This window comes from Bufo bufo, chromosome 8 (assembly GCF_905171765.1).
Source record: "Bufo bufo chromosome 8, aBufBuf1.1, whole genome shotgun sequence".
Classification (NCBI taxonomy): domain Eukaryota; kingdom Metazoa; phylum Chordata; class Amphibia; order Anura; family Bufonidae; genus Bufo; species Bufo bufo.
In genome coordinates, this window is record NC_053396.1 from 188,164,765 (window position 1) to 188,189,180 (window position 24,416).

A 24,416-nucleotide genomic window follows, 5' to 3' on the forward strand; every position below is an offset into this window, starting at 1 on the left:
TTTATTAATCATGGGGATAATCCCTTTAGGCTTTTTGCTGTACCCTACCAAAAAGGATTCATTTATAAAAAATATATACTTGATTATCCCCCCCCCCCCCCCAATGCTGTAGATCAGTGATGCCCAACCTACCGCCCGCAGGCTAAATCCAGCCCGCGAAGCTGTGTTATGCGGCCCGTGCAGTTAGGCTGGACAGTCTGGTTTTAAGACTCCTGTTCCACCGCCGGGCGCAAGGCCAGGACGGACAGCCAGGAGTCCTTCTTTAGTGTGGCACAGGGTCAGGGTGCGTTTAAGTTTACCCATGACAGGGGCAGGCAGCACACACAGTGTGCTGTATGACATGACGTCACAGCGCTATCCAGCGCTGCCTGCGTCGTCGGAGAGAACTGTTATCTACAGCAGGCAGGACGGAGCGCGGGTGCCACTACCAGCAGGGTACGTCGGTTTAATGGCGGTGCATCTCTAACAGGTATTTGTATAGCGCAGTCACACCGCAATATTGTGCTCACAGCATCATTAGTCTTCTGCCCCTCAATCTGTTCCTGTGCCGCATGTCCAGGGAGCTGCTCAGTCATCTGCACAGCCATCACTCTATAGGGGAGGAACATCAGATAGACGGGGTGAGGGCGGCGAGGCTCCCCTCAAATCAGCACTGTAGCTAATAATATACATGCCCCCGTACAACACACAAAGAGGAGATATTCGCTGTGTACTAGGGGCAGATGTTTTACATGACTCCTCTTTACTAGTCCCAATGTTCCCAAAAAGAAGTTACATATACCCCCATAACAGTGTGCCACCCATATATATCCCATAACAGTGTGCAACCCATATATACCCCATAAAAGTGTGCAACCCATATATACCCCATAACAGTGTGCCACCCATATATACCCCATAACAGTGTGCCACCCATATATACCCCATAACAGTGTGCCACCCATATATACCCCTTAACAGTGTGCCACCCATATATATCCCATAACAGTGTTCCATCCATATATACCCCATAACAGTGTGCCACCCATATATATCCCATAACAGTGTTCCATCCATATATACCCCATAACAGTGTGCAACCCGTATATACCCCATAACAGTGTGCCACCCATATATACCCCATAACAGTGTGCCACCCATATATACCCCATAACAGTGTGCCACCCATATATATCCCATAACAGTGTGCCACCCATATATATCCCATAACAGTGTGCCACCCATATATATCCCATAACAGTGTTCCACCCATATATACCCCATAACAGTGTGCAACCCATATATACCCCATAAAAGTGTGCCACCCATATATACCCCATAACAGTGTGCCACCCATATATACCCCATAACAGTGTGCCACCCATATATACCCCATAACAGTGTGCCACCCATATATACCCCTTAACAGTGTGCCACCCATAAATACCCCATAACAGTGTGCCATCCATATATACCCCATAACAGTGTTCCACCCATATATATCCCATAACAGTGTGCCACCCATATATATCCCATAACAGTGTTCCATCCATATATACCCCATAACAGTGTGCAACCCATATATACCCCATAACAGTGTGCCACCCATATATACCCCATAACAGTGTGCCACCCATATATACCCCATAACAGTGTGCAACCCATATATACCCCATAACAGTGTGCAACCCATATATACCCAATAACAGTGTGCCACCCATATATACCCCATAACAGTGTGCCACCCATATATACCCCATAACAGTGTGCCACCCATAAATACCCCATAACAGTGTGCCACCCATATAAACCCCATACCAGTGTGCCACACATATATACCCCATAACAGTGTGCCAACCATATATACCCCATAACAGTGTGCCACCCATATATACCCCATAACAGTGTGCCACCCATATATACCCCATAACAGTGTGCCACCCATATATATCCCATAACAGTGTGCCACCCATATATATCCCATAACAGTGTGCCACCCATATATATCCCATAACAGTGTTCCACCCATATATACCCCATAACAGTGTGCAACCCATATATACCCCATAAAAGTGTGCAACCCATATATACCCCATAACAGTGTGCCACCCATATATACCCCATAACAGTGTGCCACCCATATATACCCCATAACAGTGTGCCACCCATATATACCCCTTAACAGTGTGCCACCCATAAATACCCCATAACAGTGTGCCATCCATATATACCCCATAACAGTGTTCCACCCATATATATCCCATAACAGTGTGCCACCCATATATATCCCATAACAGTGTTCCATCCATATATACCCCATAACAGTGTGCAACCCATATATACCCCATAACAGTGTGCCACCCATATATACCCCATAACAGTGTGCCATCCATATATACCCCATAACAGTGTGCAACCCATATATACCCCATAACAGTGTGCAACCCATATATACCCCATAACAGTGTGCCACCCATATATACCCCATAACAGTGTGCCACCCATATATACCCCATAACAGTGTGCCACCCATAAATACCCCATAACAGTGTGCCACCCATATAAACCCCATACCAGTGTGCCACACATATATACCCCATAACAGTGTGCCAACCATATATACCCCATACCAGTGTGCCACCCATATATACTCCATAACAGTGTGCCACCCATATATACCCCATACCAGTGTGCAACCCATATATACCCCATAACAGTGTGCCACCCATATTTACCCTATAACAGTGTTCTACCCATATATACCGCATAACAGTGTGCCACCCATATATATCCCATAACAGTGTTCCACCCATGTATACCCCATAACAGTGTGCCACCCATATATACCCCATACCAGTGTGCAATCCATATATACCCCATAACAGTGTGCAACCCATATATACCCCATAACAATGTGCAACCCATATATACCCCATAACAGTGTGCAACCCATATATACCCTATAACAGTGTGCCACCCATATATACTCCATAACAGTGTGCCACCCATATATACCCCATAAGTGTGCCACCCATATAAACCCTATACCAGTGTGCAACCTATATATACCCCATAACAGTGTGCCACCCATATATACTCCATAACAGTGTGCCACCTATATATACCCAATAACAGTGTGCCATCCATATATACCCCATAACAGTGTGCCACCAATATATACCCCATAACAATGTGCCACCCATATATACCCCATAACAGTGTGCAACCCATATTTGTGATCGGATCGGCTAGCAGATGATAAGCCCTAACCTTAGCAGTGGGGGTGTGGCGGAACTGCTTGTGTAAGGATAGCCTAAAGGGGGCCACCTTGAAGGAGGATATGTGAGTTGAGGGCTGTGGGTGGGAGGGTGAGCTGAGCTGAAGACCGCGTCACCCAGGAGCTCGCTGTTCCCACCTTTGTAGTGCTGCAGGCGCCTCCCCTCACACAAATGCGGCGTCTGCCACGCCTTTACTTGTGATCGGATCGGCTAGCAGATGATGAGCCCTAACTTTAGCAGTGGGGGTGTGGCGGAACTGCTTGTGTAAGGATAGCCTAAAGGGGCCAAAAATGACGCATGAGACACGGATGGTACAAAGGACTCATGTTACGGACTTACAGTAATAACTTCTGAAAAGCACAAGACATTTCAGAGCGTGGATTAGGAATGTACCTGGTATAGCATGAAGAGTGCCAACGACCTAGTTTCTTTATGATGTGCGCCGGGGTGCCATTTTTTGAAGCTGCGGAAGCTGCGCCTATCCTAAAGGAATGCCCCGTGATTGACCGCGGGTTTACCTTTAGCTTGGAGAGGAGGATCCGTACATGCTTTAGGAAAACTTGAATGCTGAGGGGAACGGAGCCAAGAGCTAGTAGGGGAGATCGAGCTGGGGCCTGTACGATGGTGTCGGACCATTCCCGTAGGACCGCTACCGGGCACCAGGCATTCCCGGTGGGGAAATATCTTACTTCTACGGTTTCCCCCGGCCGTGCCGTCTTCGAATTCTGTAGAGAGAGTGAGAATGCGGAACCCACCTGAACGAGATGTCCCTTCTGGAGGTAACCAGGGGAGGAGCCTGGGCATGTGAACTCGCCTGGGCAAAGGAAACCGTAGAAGCTGAGTAGACTGATCTGGTGTCCGAAAGGCTCGTTGTCCAGCATGTGAGACAGGGATTTGAACATTTCCCCTGTGATGGGTTCCCGTGACGCCTTGGGTCTGACCGTTGTACATAGAATTCCCTTAAGGATGGCTTTGATGGGGTGTGCCAAAAATAACGATGGTCTGTCGGGGTACATGCTGTACCAGAAATGCTGGATACCGGTTAGGTATAATTTGATGGTGCTGTGGGACAGTTTAAGAGTCTTATGGCAGTATGCTATGAATGCTAGGATGTAAGACACATGGTCTAGGTGAGCCTGTGGAAATAGGTGTTTGAACGTGGTGAAATGTCCCCAGGCCGTGTTGTAATTCCTCTGCGTGTTTTTGGACAGGGACTGATTAATGAGTGACCTAGCCACTTCCAAGTGGTGCCTCAATCCATGTGGAGGAGGTTGTAAGCTGGTGATGGAGTCGGGCATGGGTCTGCGTCTGGAGAAACCTGGAAGAAAGACTGTATGTTAAAGTCTTGACAAAGCATCAGCGGCCAGATTTGCCTTCCCGGCAATGTGCGCGACTTCAAAATTGAAATGATGTTGTAATGCCAACCACACGAAGCGCCTTAGGAAGGCCATGACCTGCCCGGATGCTGATCTCCCTTTGTTGACCAGATCGACCACTACCATGTTATCGGAAATGAATAGTACCGTCTGGTTGGACCAATGACTGCCCCAGACCTGTGCTGCTGCGACTATGGGGTAAATCTCAAATAGAGGCGATGACCCTGAAAACCCCGGGATGCAGGATACCTCTGCCGGCCAAGCGCTAGCTATCCAGTGCCCACCATAAATAGCCGCAAACCCAACTGATGATGAGGCGTCTGTGTGCACGACAGGAGAGTTGTTGGAGACACTGGGTATAAATAATGAGACTCCGTTCCAGTGTGTCAAGAACTGATCCCACATTACCAGATCTGCCTTGGCCTGGTGGTCGAGATAAATGATCGAATTTTGATCCGCTGCCTCGGGCAACAAGTGAAGGAGTCTGGATATGAACGATCTACCCTGGGGGATGATCCTCATGGCGAAATTGAGCATCCCTAAAACGCTTTGCAGATTGACCCTGGACGTGACCCCCCCTTGGAGCAAGGTGCGCACCACAGTTCTTATTCTAGACAGCTTGTCTGCTGGTAGACTGGCCTGACCGGATGCGGTGTCTAGCTGGATTCCTAAAAAGGTGATCCTGGTGCTGGGCCCGTCCGTTTTGTTATCAGCCACAGGTACGTGAAGTTCCCTGAAAACCTGTGTCAGAGTATTGAGATCAACAGGTGATCGTGAAGGGGGTTCGATCAGCAGAAAATCGTCTAAGTAATGTATGACGTGGTATGCATGGAATTTGTGCTGCAAGATCCAGTGCAGGCACCTGGCGAATTGATCAAAAAGCCATGGACTGGATCTAGACCCGAATGTTAACTTGTTGGCAAAATAATAACTCCCCTCCAGGGGCGGACTGAGAACCCTCAGGGCCCCCGGGCAAAATAAATCAAGGGCCCCCCTTACAGGCCCCACCCATGTTCTGCTGCAAGCCCCACCCTTGTCCCGCCTCCATGCCCCGCCTCCAGCCACACCCTACACAATCTTTAATAAGATTTCAAAGTTAAAGCGACACAAAAGGCACCCAGACCCCTTCAGCTCATTGATGTGGTATGGGTACAGTGTGTTATGGGGGCTCTGTGGGTGGCACTGTTGTGGGAGCTCTGTGGGTGGCACTGTTGTGGGGGGGGATCTGTGGGTGACACATATATAGCACCTTATGCTATATATGTGTCATACACAGATCCCCCCATAACAGTGTCCCTGTGAGTGAATGATCCCCAATACAGGGTCTGGGGGCCAGCATCTGGTGCTGTAATGGCAGCGGGGCCCGGTGCAGTCACTGTATTCTATTACACCGGGCCCCGCTCACTGTAATACTAATATTCATATGTGAACAACTTGAAATCCCCTGCGATCCTCTCCCTCTCTGTACTCACAACCTCAGTAGCAGGCCGGGCGGCAGCGCAACTCACTGACGTCACGCGCCTGCTCCGCCTGCTTCATTCATACAGTGGGAGGAGCAGGCGCGTGACGTCAGTGAGTTGCGCTGCCGCCCGGCCTGCTACTGAGGTTGTGAGTACAGAGAGGGAGAGGATCGCAGGGGATTTCAAGTTGTTCACATATGAATATTAGTATTACAGTGAGCGGGGCCCGGTGTAATAGACTACAGTGACTGCACCGGGCCCCGCTGCCATTACCAGGCCAGCATAACATTCGGAATCGGGGTGCTGGGCACAGTGCTCCAGACTAAAAAAAATACCTAGTAGCCATTGGCTCCTGAACTGAAAAATTTAGGAGCCAAATTACATTTTTAGTCGCCAAATCAAAACTGAATCAAAATTTTGGTATCGTGACAACGCTACACCGATCAGAATGGCGTAGGGTTGTTTCGATACCAAAGTTTTGATTCGCTTTCGTCACCATAAAAAAGTATTGCGATACTCAATACCGTGCAAAAAAAAAAACACCAAAAAAAGCCGCGTGCATTTCGCATTTTATGAAACGTTCGGCCCATAATAGAACAGTCCTATCCTATTTTTTGGGGTGACAAGGTGACTAAAAATGGCGAATGCTCACCGCATAGGAAATATTTTTTAATAATTTAATAGTTTGGACTTTTCGGACGCAGCGCTATGTAATATGTTTATTTATTGTTTATATATTTTATATGTAAAATTGGGAAAGGGGGGGATTTAAACTTAATATTTTAGGGTACTTTCACATTAGCGTTTTTCATTTCCGGCATAGAGTTCCGTCACAGGGGCTCTATACCGGAAAAGATGTCTTCAGGTCAGTCTTTTTGACTGATCAGGCAAAAGATAAAACCGCAGCATGCTACGGTTTTATCTCTGGCGAAAAAAACGGAAGATTTGCCTGAATGCCGGATCCATCCTTCCGGTTGAACCGTGCGATTTTCACGCATGGTTGCTAGGATGAAAGTCTATTCACTTTATTACTTTCCCTTATAACAACATGGTTATAAGGGAAAATAATCGCATTCTTTAATGCAGAATGCATCGTAGAAGGTCAATATAATAAACATTGGTGGCGCAGTGCGCCCCCCCCCAACACCCCAGTATAATAAACATATAAACATTGGTGGGCAGTGCGCCCCCCCCTCCCTAGTATAATAAATATATAAACATTGGTGGGCAGTGCGCCCCCCCCCCTCCCTAGTATAATAAATATATAAACATTGGTGGGCAGTGCGCCCCCCCCTCCCCAGTATAATAAATATATAAACATTGGTGGGCAGTGCGCCCCCCCACCCTCCCTAGTATAATAAATATATAAACCTTGGTGGGCAGTGCGCCCCCCCCCTCCCTAGTATAATAAATATATAAACATTGGTGGCGCAGTGGGCAGTGCCAATGAGGGTTAAAAAAATAAATAAAAATTAACTCACCTCCACCAATTGATCGCGTAGCAGCCGGTCTTCTGTACTTTCTTCAGGACGCAGGACCTGTGGTGACATCACTGTGCTCATCACATGATCCATCACCATGGTAATGGGCCATGTGATGGAGCTCAGTGACGTCACCACAGGTCCTGAAGAAAGAACATGAGACCGGCAGCAGCTACGCGATCAATTGGAGGAGGTGAGTTAATTTTTATTTATTTATTTTAACCCTCATTGGCACTTCCCACTGCGCCACCAATGTTAATTATACTGGGAAGGGGGGGGGGGAGGCGCCGCACTCAATGTTGATTATACTGGGGGGGACGCCGCACTCAATGTTGATTATACTGGGGGGGGGGGGCGCCGCCCTCAATGTTGATTATACTGGGGGGGGGGGCGCCGCACTCAATGTTGATTATACTGGGGGGGGGGGGGACGCCGCACTCAATGTTGATTATACTGGGGGGGACGCCGCACTCAATGTTGATTATACTGGGGGGGGGGGGGAGGCGCCGCACACAATGTTTATTATACTTGGGGGGGGGGGGGCGCCACCAATGAAGATAACTGAGCTGTTAATACAAATGCAGGAGGCGGGTGCCGGAATCAAATAGCCGGCACCCGACCTCTATGACAGGGAGCTGCGATCAGCGGCAGTTAACCCCTCCGGTGCAGCTCCCTGTCATAGAGGTCGGGTGCCGCTATTTGATTCCGGCACCCGCCTCCTGTATTTGTATTAACAGCTCAGTTATCTTCATTGGCCACAGCCCCTCCCCCTGTCCCTCTTCTTATTGGCCGCGGCAGCAGCAGCACAGGGGGAGGGAGAGACTCTTCCACTGCGCTGCTGATAATAAATAATATTATTCTGCGGCGGGCCCCCATCCTGCCCGGGCCCTCGGACCATGCCCGAAGTGCCCGACCGTTCAGTCCGCCCCTGCTCCCCTCCCATTTGACTCCGTGCCATTGCCATAACTGAGGTGATATAGGAAGGAGTTTAAAGGCATCCGTGATGTCAGCTTTGGATAGCCATGCTTGTTGACCTAAGGACAGAATGACCTGGATGGCTTCGTCTATGGAGGAATATTTCATTGAAAATTCTTCTGCTGGGATAAGCGAGTTGAGACTAGGTGTGGATAAAGAATGGGTTGCTGACAAGTCATAAATCAATCTTTTTTTTATTATTAAACTTCCCGGTGACTACCCCTATGGGGTTGATCCTGAAGGTTTCAAACGGGGGTTTGATGAATGGACCGATGAGGTATCCCTTAACTAGTTCGGCCTGAATCAGCTGCGACACCACCTCGGGGTTGTTAAAGGCAGATTGGAGGTTCCTACATTCGAACGAAGCCTGGGGAATGGCGACCTGTCCTATGTGAAACCCTGATCAACAACCACCGATTACAAATTTGACCCATGCTATGTCTGGATGACCCGCCAGGTGACGCGCAAGCATATCAATGTTTACCACGCTTAGTCATGCGGGGTTGTGCCCTTTCTGTGGGCAAGCGATGCGGGGGTGTGCCCTGTAGCAATTCGCGCAAAGATGCAAAAGGCGGCACTGATTGTAGAAGCAGCTGCCAGCATTGAAATTGTTACAGATCTGTGACTTCCCCGAGTATCTGATGGGCCGACCTAACTTGTCCACCCCCGTGGCAGTTTTGGACTGCAATGCATCCGGGGAGTTTTTAGGGATAGGAAAGTCAAGTCGCGTGCTGGCATTAGTGCACCATTCTTCTGAATGGGAATAAGACCCACAATTGAAACATGTCGGTGATTTCAGCCCGGCGAAGTGTCGACAGAACAGCTCAGTGTCCACGACTGCCCAATCTACCGTATGCTGGAACTGGGTAAGTAAAGCGGCCGCTTTGCCGGAGAACGAGCGATGATATTCATAGAAGGCGGTGCCCCCGTACTTGTGACCAAGGTCCACCACCTTATAGAGGTACAGATCTAACTCCTCTCTGCGTGTTGGGGACACTGAGCATATGACGTCTCTATATAAGCTGAAAGCTAGGACGAATTCGGTGACACTGAGCTTCCTGTTCAATCGGTTATCTCTAGATTTCAATATGACCGACACTTCGCCGCATGCGATCGTTTTGTTGTCTGGTACTTCGTGGGTGGCTATTAATAATGAGGCTAAGTTAATGTCCTTACCCTCGAGAATGTCCTTCCTCAGATTAGCAGGAATGAAGTGAGATGGGGATATGCTGGGGAAATTGGGTGGGGTATGGACGCCCGTGCCGGAGGAAGTAGATGGAACCACCGGACCCTGACTGTCATCAGTGGGATTGGAAGCCCTGCTTTCTACGACCTCGAGTCTGGCCTGAAAGCTGGACATGAACGAGGCCATTTTATTAATGTTTGTATGGTATTAATGGTGACCACGTCTTGGCTGGGGCCCGAAACCGCCTGGAGAAGACGAAACAGTTCGGCCTTCCTGGCTGATGCGGGAAAAGGGATGCCTCTTCGCAGGAGTTCGGCTGATAGTTTAGGAATGGTCCAGGATCTGAGGGAATGGGAGTGATCCCTGTCAGACATCAGGTCGAGACTTCTCTGGGAATCGACCGTGCCTTGGCTCCTTTGATCCTGTGATGGTTCCATCTAGAACATTGTGAGACATGAAGGCCCTGTTGCCCGAATGTAGCCCTCATGCATGCACTAGTGCGCCCGGGAACTAATCACCTGTGAAATTCTACCAACGTGCGCCCGTACTAGGTGGTGACATGGAATGCAATGCGTGCCCTTTAGCCCTGAACATTGTGAGTGGGGTGACCCCGGTATGAACTGAAATGGATGCGACGTGACATGTAATGATGCATGAACTGAAGGTATGGCGTTTTTTATTTTTATTTTTATTTTTTATTGCGCCTGTAGTCGTGACAGGATTTTGCTGAGTCCTTGGACGTGAAGGACCGTGTCTGCCTGCAGACGTGACAGGACTTAAATCGTGTCCTGAGTGCGTGAAGGACTACTGGTGCCTGAAGACGTGACAGGGCTTGACCTTCGGATCCGAAGGCGTGACGGATCTGCGCGCGTGCGCGAGGTGTACTTGGGTACTTGGGTACCAAGTGAAGACAGACAGAGATATGAGCCTGTCAATAGATGGTGATGCGACACTTGCGCCCCTGTTATGAGGGGGCGCCGATGATTGGTGTAGAATACCCGGGCTGTGCTGCCCCCTATGGAAATGTCCCCTACGCGAACTATCATGCAGCAGGGTAATGTCATCGTCGCCAACATTAATCTCTATTTCCCTTCCCCCCCCCCACCCCCCCTCCCACAGGCCGATAATCCCTTCTTTTTTTTTTTTCTTTACCTTCAATTATTCACTGAGACTGGCGCCCTGTAAAGAAAGTGTACTTACATGATAGAGTCCCAGAATTAGCGGTACCACAGCCCTACCATCCCCAGACAATACCTTATACACCCCCACAATGAGCGCTCCTTAAGTAAAAGATGCCGATCTGCCACTTGAGACAACCTGTGAAAGAAAACATGTGAAGAGGCGGGTTGATGCGCCGCAAGGACCGGGCGTGCGTGCCAGTGATCCAGCTACCGCCAGTGAGTATGCTCGTGTGTGCGTTGTGCCTGCGCCGTCTCGCCCAACCCCCCCCCACTTACCCTCCGTGTGTACCGGTGTACGGCCCCCCGCTTCGGCTGCCCGCCTCATACTTACCCACTGGAGGAAGTATCAGGGAACCGCGTTCCACGCCGACGCCTGAGCAGGAGAATCCCGGAAGTGACGTCCTGTCTGAGCTGAGCTGAAGACCGCCTTTGTAGTGCTGCAGGCGCCTCCCCTCACACAAATGCGGCGTCTGCCACGCCTATACATACCCCATAACAGTGTGCCAACCATATATACCCCATAACAGTGTGCCACCCATATATACCCCATAACAGTGTGCCACCCATATATACCCCATACCAGCGTGCAACCCATATATACCCCATAACAGTGTGCAACCCATATATACCCCATAACAGTGTGCCACCCATATATACCCCATAACAGTGTGCCACCCATATATACCCCTTAACAGTGTGCCACCCATATTTACCCCATAACAGTGTGCCACCCATATTTACCCCATAACAGTGTTCCACCCATATATACCACATAACAGTGTGCCACCCATATATACACCATACCAGTGTGCCACCCATATATATCCCATAACAGTGTCCACCCATGTATACCCCATAACAGTGTGCCACCCATATATACCCCATACCAGTGTGCAACCCATATATACCCCTTAACAGTGTGCCACCCATATATACCCATAACAGCGTGCCACCCATATTTACCCCATAACAGTGTTCCACCCATATTTACCCCATAACAGTGTTCCACCCATATATACCACATAACAGTGTGCCACCCATATATACACCATACCAGTGTGCCACCCATATATATCCCATAACAGTGTCCACCCATGTATACCCCATAACAGTGTGCCACCCATATATACCCCATACCAGTGTGCAACCCATATATACCCATAACAGCGTGCCACCCATATATACTCCATAACAGTGTGCCACCCAAATATACCCCATAAGTGTGCCATCCATATATACCCTATACCAGTGTGCAACCCATATATATCCCATAACAGTGTGCAACCCATATATACCCATAACAGCGTGCCACCCATATATACCCCATAACAGTGTTCAACCCATATATACCCCATAACAGTGTGCAACCCATATATACCCCATAGCAGTGTGCCACCCATATATACTCCATAACAGTGTGCCACCTATATATACCCAATAACAGTGTGCCATCCATATATACCCCATAACAGTGTGCAACTCATATATACCCCATAACAGCGTGCCACCCATATATACTCCATAACAGTGTGCCACCCATATATACCCCATAACAGTGTGCCACCCATATATACTCCATAACAGTGTGCCACCCATATATACCCCATAACAGTGTGCCACCCATATATATCCCTATAACAGTGTGCCACTTGTATACAGTCCATAACTGTGTGCCACTCATGAGGACGAGTCAGATGGGAGCAGGAGGTCTATAGAGGATGGTAGTGGTGGAAGTGATTGGACCTGAGCCTTTTTCTTAATATGTGATTACTATGTCTGGTGCCCGTGTGAGAGGACATAATATTGTACCACAAGGCATTTCTAAAGAGTTTCCTGCATTCCATTCCTTAGTCTTGCTATGCCCAGAGATGTGTCACCTTCACAGTAATAATGCCCAGAGATGTGCCACCTTCACAGTAATAATGCCCAGAGATGTGCCACCTTCACAGTAATGCTCACATGCTCCCTTCACAGTGGTAATGCCCAGATGTGCCCCCTTCACAGTAGTAATTCCCAGATGTGCCGCTTTTACAGTGGTAATTCCCAGATGTGCCCCTTCACAGTGGTAATGCCCAGATGTGCCCCCTTCATGGTGGTAATGCCCAGATGTGCCCCCTTCACACGGGTAATGCCCAGATGTGCCCCCTTCACAGTAGTAATGCTCACACGTGCCCCCTTCACAGTAGTAATGCTCGCATGTGCCCCCTTCACGGTAAAAATGCCCAGATGCACCCGCTTTACAGTAAAAATGCTCAGATGTGCCCCTTCACAGAAAAAATGCCCAGATATTTGCCCCTTCACAGTAGTAATGCTCACATGTGCCCCCTCACAGTGTTTGCATTTCTTTCTGGCAAAGTTACCAGGTTCTGGCCCACAAAATTTATACCATGTCTAGTGCGGCCCTCAGACGAAAAATGGTTGGGCACTACTGCTGTAGATAATGAATGAGCAAGTTTTCTACAACCTACTTCACATCTATGATCAGCCACACGGAGGCAAACCAGAACTTGACACTAAAAGTATTGGCTTATCTCTGGCCAGAATAAAAAGATCAAACATGTTGAAATCCAATAGAAGAATTGACAGGACCGGCTAAGTTCTAAGGTTATAACAGAATGAGATCCGTAAATTACGACCAATTCTGGGCACCTCAGAGGGCTGAGGAGCAGTACAGGAGGGATGTTAATAATTAGGCTCTTCAGGCTGAAAAGGAGTCTGTACTCATCGTTCCCCCCATTTTGTAACTGTGTTCCAGGGACTTTTCCATTCTCATCCTATTCTTAGAATTCTTGCATTTGTCTGTTTTGAAGGGGAAATTCACAATTTCCACAGACATCTGTCTTGAAACTCTGAGGGAAGCGAAAATTCTGCAGAGTTGGCAAAGGGAAGATATTTAGAAACCAAATGTAAATCAGAAGCACTTCACCATTGCAGGGGTCAAGAAATGTCTTTTAAAAACACTTAACCAAGAAGGAGACTTATTTACTAGGGAGTCACCAGAGAATGCTAACAGATGGGGCAGATATTTCTGGGAACTTGCCTTCAATCTCAGAAATCCTCATCTTCCATTAAAGGCCTCCTTTAAATGATTATGCTTATTGTATTATGGAGTATTTCCAACCAAAACAGGAAAATTCAGTTTAGGTTTGAGTCTAGGGTCAACAGAGGACCCATGTGCAAATGTGTGGGCCCTTGTCAACACTAGAGATGGCCTTGCGGTTCGCCCGACGGTCGTTTCACGGCGAACTTTGCACGGTCGCAGAAAACATGCGAACATATGGCATATTCTTTTGCATTGCGCCGAACTTTGACCCATGACACATCCATCAGGTGGGACAGGACAGCAAACGGAGACATTTCAGCACATGGACACCCCCCCCCCCACCCTATAACAGAACCCGATCTGGCAGCCATTTTACATTCTCTGTTTTGCCAGTGTAGGGAGAGGTTGCTGTGTGGAGCAGGGACAGACTGTTAGGGACACCAAACGCTAGCTAATAGGGCCACAAAAGTCTTTTTAAGGACTAGTATAGGTGTGCTATCGATAGGTGTTATATACTGAGGGGAGTAATATACTTATAATATACTTTCTAGCATAGAAAGTATATTATAGTGCATTTGTATTGTGCAGCAGTTGTGTGCGGTTCTGCTGCGATACCGCAGCTATATAGAGGGACAAGCGCTATTGGAACAACTATTTGCAATGGGTGTGATATACTGATTGAGGGGTGTGATATAACTACTTCCACAAAATACTGATTGACGGCTGCGATATACCTGTTGCCCCAAATAAACAGGGTGGTGTGATATAACTGTTGTGGCAAAAAATATAATTGAGGGGTGTGATATACCTGCTTCCACAAAATACTGATTGAGGGCTACGATATACCTGCTTCCACAAAATACTGATCAAGAGGATTGATATACCTGTTTCCACCAAATATTGATTGAGGCCTGCGACATACCTGCTTCCACAAAATACTGATTAAGGGGTTTCGATATACCTGTTTCCACCAAATATTGATTGAGGCCTCCGATATACCTGCTTCCACAAAATACTGATTGAAGCCTGCAATATACCTGCTTCCACAAAATACTGATTAAGGGGTTTGATATACCTGCTTCCACCAAATATTGATTGAGGCCTGCGAGATGCCTGCTTCCACAAAATACTGATTGAGGGCTGCGATATAACTGTTTCCACAAAATACTGATTAAGGGAATTGATATACCTGCTTCTATAAATACTGCTCTTCTTTAGGGACTTAGGCATAAGGTCATTTTGAAAATGACAGGCAGAGGAAGAGGCAGGCCGTTCCGCAGGGGTGGTAGGGGTCGGGCAGGTGCACCAGGCCGGAGCCTAAGTGGGAAGTTGGAGAAGGCACGTGCGAAGTTACTTCAAATGACGCACCAGAGTTGGTTGAGTGGCTCATTCAGCCCTCTGCTTCTTCACCCGTCACATCCTCTGTATCTGCACCCTCCTCAATCTCTGCTGTGTGCATCCCCAAAGACACCACCACCACCACCATAGCCCCTCTACTTTGAGGGGGACTTTAAACTTTTTGGGGATCCCTGGTTGTCCGAGGCTGGGGGGAGGAGACCGAGGACAACATTCTCCTGGGCGATGAGCAGGAGCCAGGGTGCTCCATCGCTTCCAATTTAGTGCTAATGGGGGCCTTTATGCTCCAGTGTTTGAAGAGGGACCCTCGTATAAAACGCATAAAGCGCAAGGACCAGTACTGGGTGGCAACGGACTTAGACTCCCGGCACAAACACAAAATGGCGGACATGCTAACAGCATCACAGAGGGCTGGCAGAATGCAGCATTTCCAGGCCTTGCTGCGAGAGATGCTGCATTCTGCTCTTGCGGGCGCTGGCAGAGGAATTTCTACCCACAGCTAAACAGGTGCGAGTACCAATCCTACCGCGCCTGCAAGAAGAGGGTGGTTTGAAGATGTGTTGGTCACTTCGGATATGGGTTCATTCTTGCAACCAACCCATCGACAGCCGCCCTCCAGATCCAGCCTCAGGGAACGCCTAGACCGACAGGTGTCCGACTACATCGGGTTAACGCTCTGAGAAGCGAGGAACCCCTAGACTACTGGGTGTGCAGGCTTGACCTGTGGCCAGAGCTGGGACAATTTGCCATGGAACTCTTGGCTTGCTCCTCGTCGAGTGTCTTGTCCGAAAGGATGTTCAGCGCAGCAGGGGTGATCGTGACCGATAAGCCCACTCGCCTGGCTCAGGACAGTGTGGGCTACCTCACATTTCTAAAAATGAATGAGGCATGGATCTCTGAGGAATTCAACACCTGTGACGACCACGTGTAACTGAATTTCCTCATGCCAGCCCACACATATCCGCCACCAACCAGAACAAAGAATGGCCCTTGTCTTAAGTATATACAGTGGCATAAAATAACTTTTCTGTCAGGTGAATGCCTAATTTTTGGGGCCTCTTCCCCAGTGGACTACATTAAAATTTTTATCCAGTGACCGCCTAATGTACCTCCATCCACATAATCACAAGTTCTTTTCTGTCAGGTGAATGCCAAATTTTTGGGTCCTGTACTGGCCTACAGTAAAATTTGTATCCAGTGACCGCCTAATGTACCTCCAGCCACATCTTCACGAGTTCTTTTCTGTCAGGTGAATGCCTAATTTTTGGGGACTACACTGGCCGACAGTAAAAAAAAAAATTCCAGTGACCACCTAATGTTCCTCCAGCCACATAATCACAAGTTCTTTTCTGTCAGGTGATTGCCGAATTTTTGGGGCCTACACTGGCCGACAGTAAAAAAAAAATTACAGTGACCACCCAATGTTCCTCCAGCCACATAATCACAAGTTCTTTTCTGTCAGGTGATTGCCGAATTTTCGGGGCCTGTACTGGCCTACAGTAAAATTTTTATCCAGTGACCGCATAATGTACCTCCAGCCACATCATCACAAGTTCTTTTCTGTCAGGTGAATGGCTAATTTTTGGGGTCTGTGCTCCCATGGCCTAAAATAAATTTTTTCTAGGCTCCAGCAGGGCACATTTTTTAGAGTTTCCCTTTAAGACGCATAAAAATGGCCCCTGATTAAAATACATATTTTTTGTGGGAATTTTTGCACATGATCCCCCTTTGGTATGTCACTATCCATGTTGTGGGTATATTTGTGCACTTCTAGTAAGTATTTGGTGGCTGCAAATATGACCTAAGGGTTTTTCAGTTTCGCCTGCCATTAAAGTCAATGGGGCCAGGCGCGAACGCGCGGTTTGCGAACATTTCATCGCGAACCTTCCCGGCCGAAGGTCGTCCATCACTAGTCAACGCTTATAAGATGCCTCTACTCTGCCAGGTCTCAATCAACCTATGGTTCTATAGAGGGCTCTATAACCCATAAGGACTGGGTTGAACTGGGGTTCCTCAGGCCCACCAGAGGAAATTATGACTCTGGGCCCAAACCACTATATCATTAATAAAGTCTAATAGCTTTTGATTCAAAGAAATCAACCCTATGGCAAGGCAGCTCCAAATGTTTTTTTTATCCTGGACCTTTGGGGGCCCACTATAGTTTCAGAGCCTTGGCCCACCGGAGGACCCTCTAGTACTCCTGTAGGCCAATGATGGAGTTTGTTCTCCCAGGGTGGGGTCCCTCTGTAGCAAAATGATGCATGCCTAGTCAATCACAAGTATCAGGTCAGTAACGTAGGCCAACAGTATTAAATAACATTTCAATACAAGGATGTCAGGAGCACATCGCCATACGAGACGTCATTGGGCTGACCACAAGGCAGCTGTGTTGTTGTCTCTATGTCTGGAGAGGATGGGTGGGTGGGTGGGTTCTGATCAATTCCAGATGCCTCAGTCACTTTGCAGCACATCTGGCAGAAAACCGGGGACCTGGAGCCCAGATGAGGACAGATTTCTGAACACCGTACCCCCGGGAGTCTGTATAGTGGTCTAATGTCCAGTACAGGTGGCTGGAGGAGATGTTGGTTTGATAGGCGAGAACTCCCCCCCTCCAGAGTGTCCCATCACCCTTTCCATGTCCCTACGCTCCCCCTTCCCACCCCTCACTCATTGTCTGTTTCACATTCCTCGCTCTGTGGTATTTTCACTCTCGATCTCACGCTCTCTGGGCACATCGTTCTTATTAGAAGCATTTCCTTCCAGCTAAATTTACACACAACCGATTGACGCTTGTTAACAAGACGCTTAAAAAACAAATGGGTTAACCCGCAATTCTCTGCTAATTATGCAATTACCCACAACGCACATCTGGCGGTAAAGATCCGTTTGCTTTATCATATGTTCAAGGTACATGTATAGCTATGCAGTATATATTTGCGACTTACGCAGGTGAGAGAGGGGCCCATTCTTGTAGGGACTAATACCACAGGATGGCCCGGCTCACATTAACCCTTCCCAAAAAGAAATACGATGGAGGGTGATGCAACTGACCTCCTGGAATACTGCTTATCTATTTCTGAGACTCTCTATATAAGGCCACGTGCACATGACCGCGCCATGTTTTGCAGTCTGCAAATTTACAGATTCCGCCCATGTGTGTTCCGCACCCAAAAAACCCTAAAAATCATACAGGTAAATCTAGTCCTGCATGTAAATAGGAGGCCAATCACGGATTTGCATGGAGAATTATAGAACAGTTACCATCTCCTCATTCATACTGCATTGGTCTCAGTTCACATCCCATAAACAGAGAACAGTTCTACTAGGGTAACAGCAATCTCAGTCTTGACGGCCTGTTATTCACATGTAAATATCGTCCTTTATTTGCATATTCGCATTCCTCAAGTCTTGCAGACCCCCGACCTGCACGTGGGGGCAGATACCGATTATGACGTATGAATTGTTTGCTTTGGAGAGGTTCACCTATTAGATCATGTTAAATACGACGGTTAGACTTGCCTGTGAAGGATTTGGAAGCAAAATGACTTCCCTCAGGGGAACATATATATTCATGCCTTGCCAAAAATAATATTAATTTGGAGCACAAGACGGGGAGTGGCAGCGGTTGTGCCAAAGTATTGTCAACAAGCTTATTTCTATGGAAAAAAACAAAAAAACGTTAAAACATTTTAACACAAAAAATTGCAATGCTCAAAGGTGTATACCCGACTATCATATTCTACTCCAGGTAATACTCCTAGGTGTCTTGAAAGCAGAGATATGGAGGATTGGTAAGTGAGGTCTATATACTATATACAAATGCTTTAGCTATCCCTGTGCCTTCCTCCGACATGAAGGTAACAGGATGGTCACCTGCAAGTAGACACAGAAGTAACAGGATGGTCTTCTGAGAGTAGACATGGAGGTAACAGGATGGTCATCTGCAAATTGGCATGGAGTTAACAGGGTCGTCACCTGCAAGTAGACATGAAGGTAACAGGATGGTCAGCTGCAAGTAGACACAGAAGTAACAGAATGGTCATCTGAGAGTAGACGTGGAAGTAACAGGATGGTCACCTGCAAATAGACATGAAAGTAACAGGATGGTCACCTACAAATAAGCATGGAGTTAACAGGGTTGTCACCTGTGTGAGTAGACATGGAGGTAACAGGGGGGTCATCTGCAAATAGAAATGAAGATAACAAGGTGGTCAGCTGCAAGTAGACACAGAAGTAACAGGATGGTCATCTGAGAGTAGACATGGAGGTAACATGGTGGTCATCTGTGAATAGACATGGAGGTTAAAGGATGGTCACCTGCAAGTAGACATAAAGGATCCTGACTATAGAACTAATGTCAGTCAATCACCGTTCATATTGTAATATTTCCTATGACCCATTTCAGATACTGAAATTGTCCACGTTCAGTCCACATGAATTGTCCATATGAATAAGGACAGAGGCTTTTATTGCTTCATATCATGGATGTACCCAATGTGTAAGCACTTGCTACCTCTCATAGGGTACGGCCACACAATCAGGTTTCTGGATACAGTTTTTGAAGTCAAAAACAGGAGTGAACTCAAAAAGGAGGAGAAGTCATATCTATACTTTATACTTTCTCTCCTTTATAGACCTCTTCTGATTTTGGCTTCCACACCTGATTGTGTGGTCATACCCTTATGCTTTTTGATAATACTCCAGACCCTATGAATGATGTTGTCCTGTACCTCCAATGATGCACGCATTGCTCTTCTCAGTAGACTCTACGCTTGACACAACCAGTGGGATAGAGATTCATATACACGTCAGTAGTGGTATATGTCCTCAGAGCAGATTCTGACTTGTTGCCGTACGTTACATTTTTGTAGCACAGAACACTTATTGTTCCCTCTCTTCCCTCAGGTCTTAATAAATCCTCTTTGTTCTCCTGTGAAGCTCATAATGGAAAGGGTGTTACTACATCCAGGACCGCAACTATTAAAGGTAAACTACAAAGAAGATCAGATCTTATGTTGTATACTGTGGAGGAGATCAGACTCTGCATTGTACACTTAGGAGCGAGGTTTACATGGTGCGGAGAGAGAGGATCAGATCCTATACTGATGTGTCATTTGAAGCCCCTGGATTCCAATGCAAAATGTGCAACCTCGATCCCAACCTGCTATGTGTTCTTTATAATACTGGTATCTTCTTAGGCTACTTTCACACATGCGTCAAAGAAATCGGGCAGGATGTTCTGGCAGAGAACTCTGGCTGAGTTCTCCAGATTCAGCATAGCCAGATAGTGACGCGTGCCTGCAGGACACCATTGACTATAATGGGGTGCGGCATGGATCTGGCCACTCCCTGAATTGGGCTGGAAGAAAACTGCTGCTCGCAACGTTTTTTATATATGCCAGATCCTCACTGCATCCCAGCATGGTCAATATGGTTGGGCGGGCACAAGGCACTATCTCTGCCGGAACAGCCTGCCGGGTTTCTTTGATATGTGTAATACTAGCCTTATGCAGTGTCGGACTGGGGTACCTAGGGCCCACCTGTAAAATTTATTTTGGGGGCCCACCGTATGGATACATTCAAATATAATAAATAATCTAACAAGTTTTTTATATAAACAGAGGCTGGTTGAGGTGCTGTACACTGAATATATGTATGGAGTGCAGTAAGTCTACTGTGTTATGTGCCACTTGTGCAGGGGGTGGGAGACTAGGGGCCCACCTTGCTCAGGGGCCCACCGGGGGATTCCCCTGTACCCCTGTGGGCCAGTCCAAGCCTGGCCTTATGTGGCAGAGGAGCCTTTGAGCCCCAGCAGACACCATAACCCACGTGTGACTGTTACCTCTGCATCCTCTATAGCTACACCCCTAAGGGCTTTTACACATCAGCTTTTTCTTCTTCTGATCCATCAGAAGAGCCAAAGTTTTTTTTAAAGTGTTTATGTTTCTTTAGAGCATCAGTTATGCCCAGTTACTGTGCAACCCATCAAGTATCAACTAGTTTTTGTAGGAAGATCAGCTCCTGTATTGTACAGTGTGGAGGAGATCAGATCCTGTATTGTACAGTGTGGAGGAGATCAGATCCTGTATTGTACAGTGTGGAGGAGATCAGATCCTGTATTGTACAGTGTGGAGGCGATCAGATCCTGTATTGTACGGTGTGGAGGAGATCAGATCCTGTATTGTACAGTGTGGAGGAGATCAGATCCTGTATTGTACAGTGTGGAGGAGATCAGATCCTGTATTGTACAGAGTGGAGGAGATCAGATCCTGTATTATGCAGGGTGGAGGAGATCAGATCCTGTATTGTACAGTGTGGAGGAGATCAGATCATGTATTGTACAGTGTGGAGGAGATCAGATCCTGTATTGTACGGTGTGGAGGAGATCAGATCCTGTATTGTACAGTGTGGAGGAGATCAGATCCTGTATTGTACAGTGTGGAGGAAATCAGATCCTGTATTGTACAGTGTGGAGGAGATCAGATCCTGTATTGTACAGTGTGGAGGAGATCAGATCCTGTATTGTACGGTGTGGAGGAGATCAGATCCTGTATTGTACAGTGTGGAGGAGATCAGATTCTGTATTGTACAGTGTGGAGGAGATCAGATCCTGTATTGTACAGTGTGGAGGAGATCAGATCCTGTATTGTACAGTGTGGAGATCAGATCCTGTATTGTACAGTGTGGAGGCGATCAGATCCTGTATTGTATGGTGTGGAGGAGATCAGATCCTGTATTGTACAGTGTGGAGGAGATCAGATCCTGTATTGTACAGTGTGGAGGAGATCAGATCCTGTATTGTACAGAGTGGAGGAGATCAGATCCTGTATTATGCAGGGTGGAGGAGATCAGATCCTGTATTGTACAGTGTGGAGGAGATCAGATCATGTATTGTACAGTGTGGAGGAGATCAGATCCTGTATTGTACGGTGTGGAGGAGATCAGATCCTGTATTGTACAGTGTGGAGGAGATCAGATCCTGTATTGTACAGTGTGGAGGAGATCAGATCCTGTATTGTACAGTGTGGAGGAGATCAGATCCTGTATTGTACAGTGTGGAGGAGATCAGATCCTGTATTGTACGGTGTGGAGGAGATCAGATCCTGTATTGTACAGTGTGGAGGAGATCAGATTCTGTATTGTACAGTGTGGAGGAGATCAGATCCTGTATTGTACAGTGTGGAGGAGATCAGATCCTGTATTGTACAGTGTGGAGATCAGATCCTGTATTGTACAGTGTGGAGGAGATCAGATACTGTTTTGTAGTGTGGAGGAGATCAGATCCTGTATTGTACGGTGTGGAGGAGATCAGATCCTGTATTGTACAGTGTGGAGGAGATCAGATCCTGTATTGTACAGTGTGGAGGAGACCAGATCCTGTATTGTACAGTGTGGAGGAGATCAGATCCTGTATTGTACAGTGTAGAGGAGATCAGATCCTGTATTGTACAGTGTGGAGGAGATCAGATCCTGTATTGTACAGTGTGGAGGAGATCAGATGCTGTATTGTACAGTGTGGAGGAGATCAGATCCTGTATTGTACAGTGTGGAGATCAGATCCTGTATTGTACAGAGTGGAGGAGATCAGATCCTGTATTATGCAGGGTGGAGGAGATCAGATCCTGTATTGTACAGTGTGGAGGAGATCAGATCCTGTATTGTACAGTGTGGAGGAGATCAGATCCTGTATTGTACGGTGTGGAGGAGATCAGATCCTGTATTGTACAGTGTGGAGGAGATCAGATCCTGTATTGTACAGTGTGGAGGAGATCAGATCCTGTATTGTACAGTGTGGAGGAGATAAGATCCTCTATTATACAGGGTGGAGGAGATCAGATCATGTATTGTACAGTGTGGAGGAGATCAGATCCTGTATTGTACAGTGTGGAGGAGATCAGATGCTGTATTGTACAATGTGGAGGAGATCAGATCCTGTATTGTACAGTGTGGAGATCAGATCCTGTATTGTACAGTATGGAGGAGATCAGATCTTGTATTGTACAGTGTGGAGGAGATCAGATACTGTATTATACAGTGTGGAGGAGATCAGATCCTGTATTGTACAGTGTGGAGAAGATCAGATCCTGTATTGTACAGTGTGGAGGAGATCAGATCCAGTATTGTACAGTGTGGAGGAGATCAGATCCTGTATTGTACATGTGGAGGAATTCAGATCCAGTATTGTACAGTGTGGAGGAGATCAGATCCTGTATTGTACAGTGTGGAGGAGATCAGATCCTGTATTGTACAGTGTGGAGGAGATCAGATGCTGTATTGTTCAGTATGGAGGAGATCAGATCCTGTATTGTACAGTGTGGAGGCGATCAGATCCTGTATTGTACAGTGTGGAGGAGATCAGATCCTGTATTGTACAGTGTGGAGGAGATCAGATCCTGTATTATAAAGGGTGGAGGAGACCAGATCCTGTATTGTACAGTGTGGAGGAGATCAGATCCTGTATTGTACAGTGTGGAGGAGATCAGATCCTGTATTGTACAATGTGGAGGAGATCAGATCCTGCATTGTACAGTGTGGAGGAGATCAGATCCTGTATTGTACAGTGTGGAGGAGATCAGATCCTGTATTGTACAGTGTGGAGGAGATCAGATCCTGTATTGTACAGTGTGGAGGAGACCAGATCCTGTATTGTACAGTGTGGAGGAGATAAGATCCTGTATTGTACAGTGTGGAGGAGATCAGATCCTGTATTATGCAGGGTGGAGGAGATCAGATCCTGTATTGTACAGTGTGGAGGAGATCAGATCATGTATTGTACAGTGTGGAGGAGATCAGATCCTGTATTGTACGGTGTGGAGGAGATCAGATCCTGTATTGTACGGTGTGGAGGAGATCACATCCTGTATTGTACAGTGTGGAGGCGATCAGATCCTGTATTGTACGGTGTGGAGGAGATCAGATCCTGTATTGTACAGTGTGGAGGAGATCAGATCCTGTATTGTACAGTGTGGAGGAGATCAGATCCTGTATTATGCAGGGTGGAGGAGATCAGATCCTGTATTGTACAGTGTGGAGGAGATCAGATCCTGTATTGTACGGTGTGGAGGAGATCAGATCCTGTATTGTACGGTGTGGAGGAGATC

The 24,416-nt window shown here is 47.3% G+C and overlaps 1 protein-coding gene across 1 annotated transcript in view; it reads left to right on the forward strand.

Moving 5' to 3' along the window:
• The window catches only part of AXL (AXL receptor tyrosine kinase), a 96,797-nt gene that overhangs the window by 30,524 nt on the left and 41,857 nt on the right, over positions 1–24,416 (forward strand). The window contains exon 5 of the mRNA XM_040442191.1: positions 20,221–20,301. Within this exon, the coding sequence (XP_040298125.1) occupies positions 20,221–20,301 (81 nt within the window). The remainder of the gene's footprint in view (positions 1–20,220; positions 20,302–24,416) is intronic.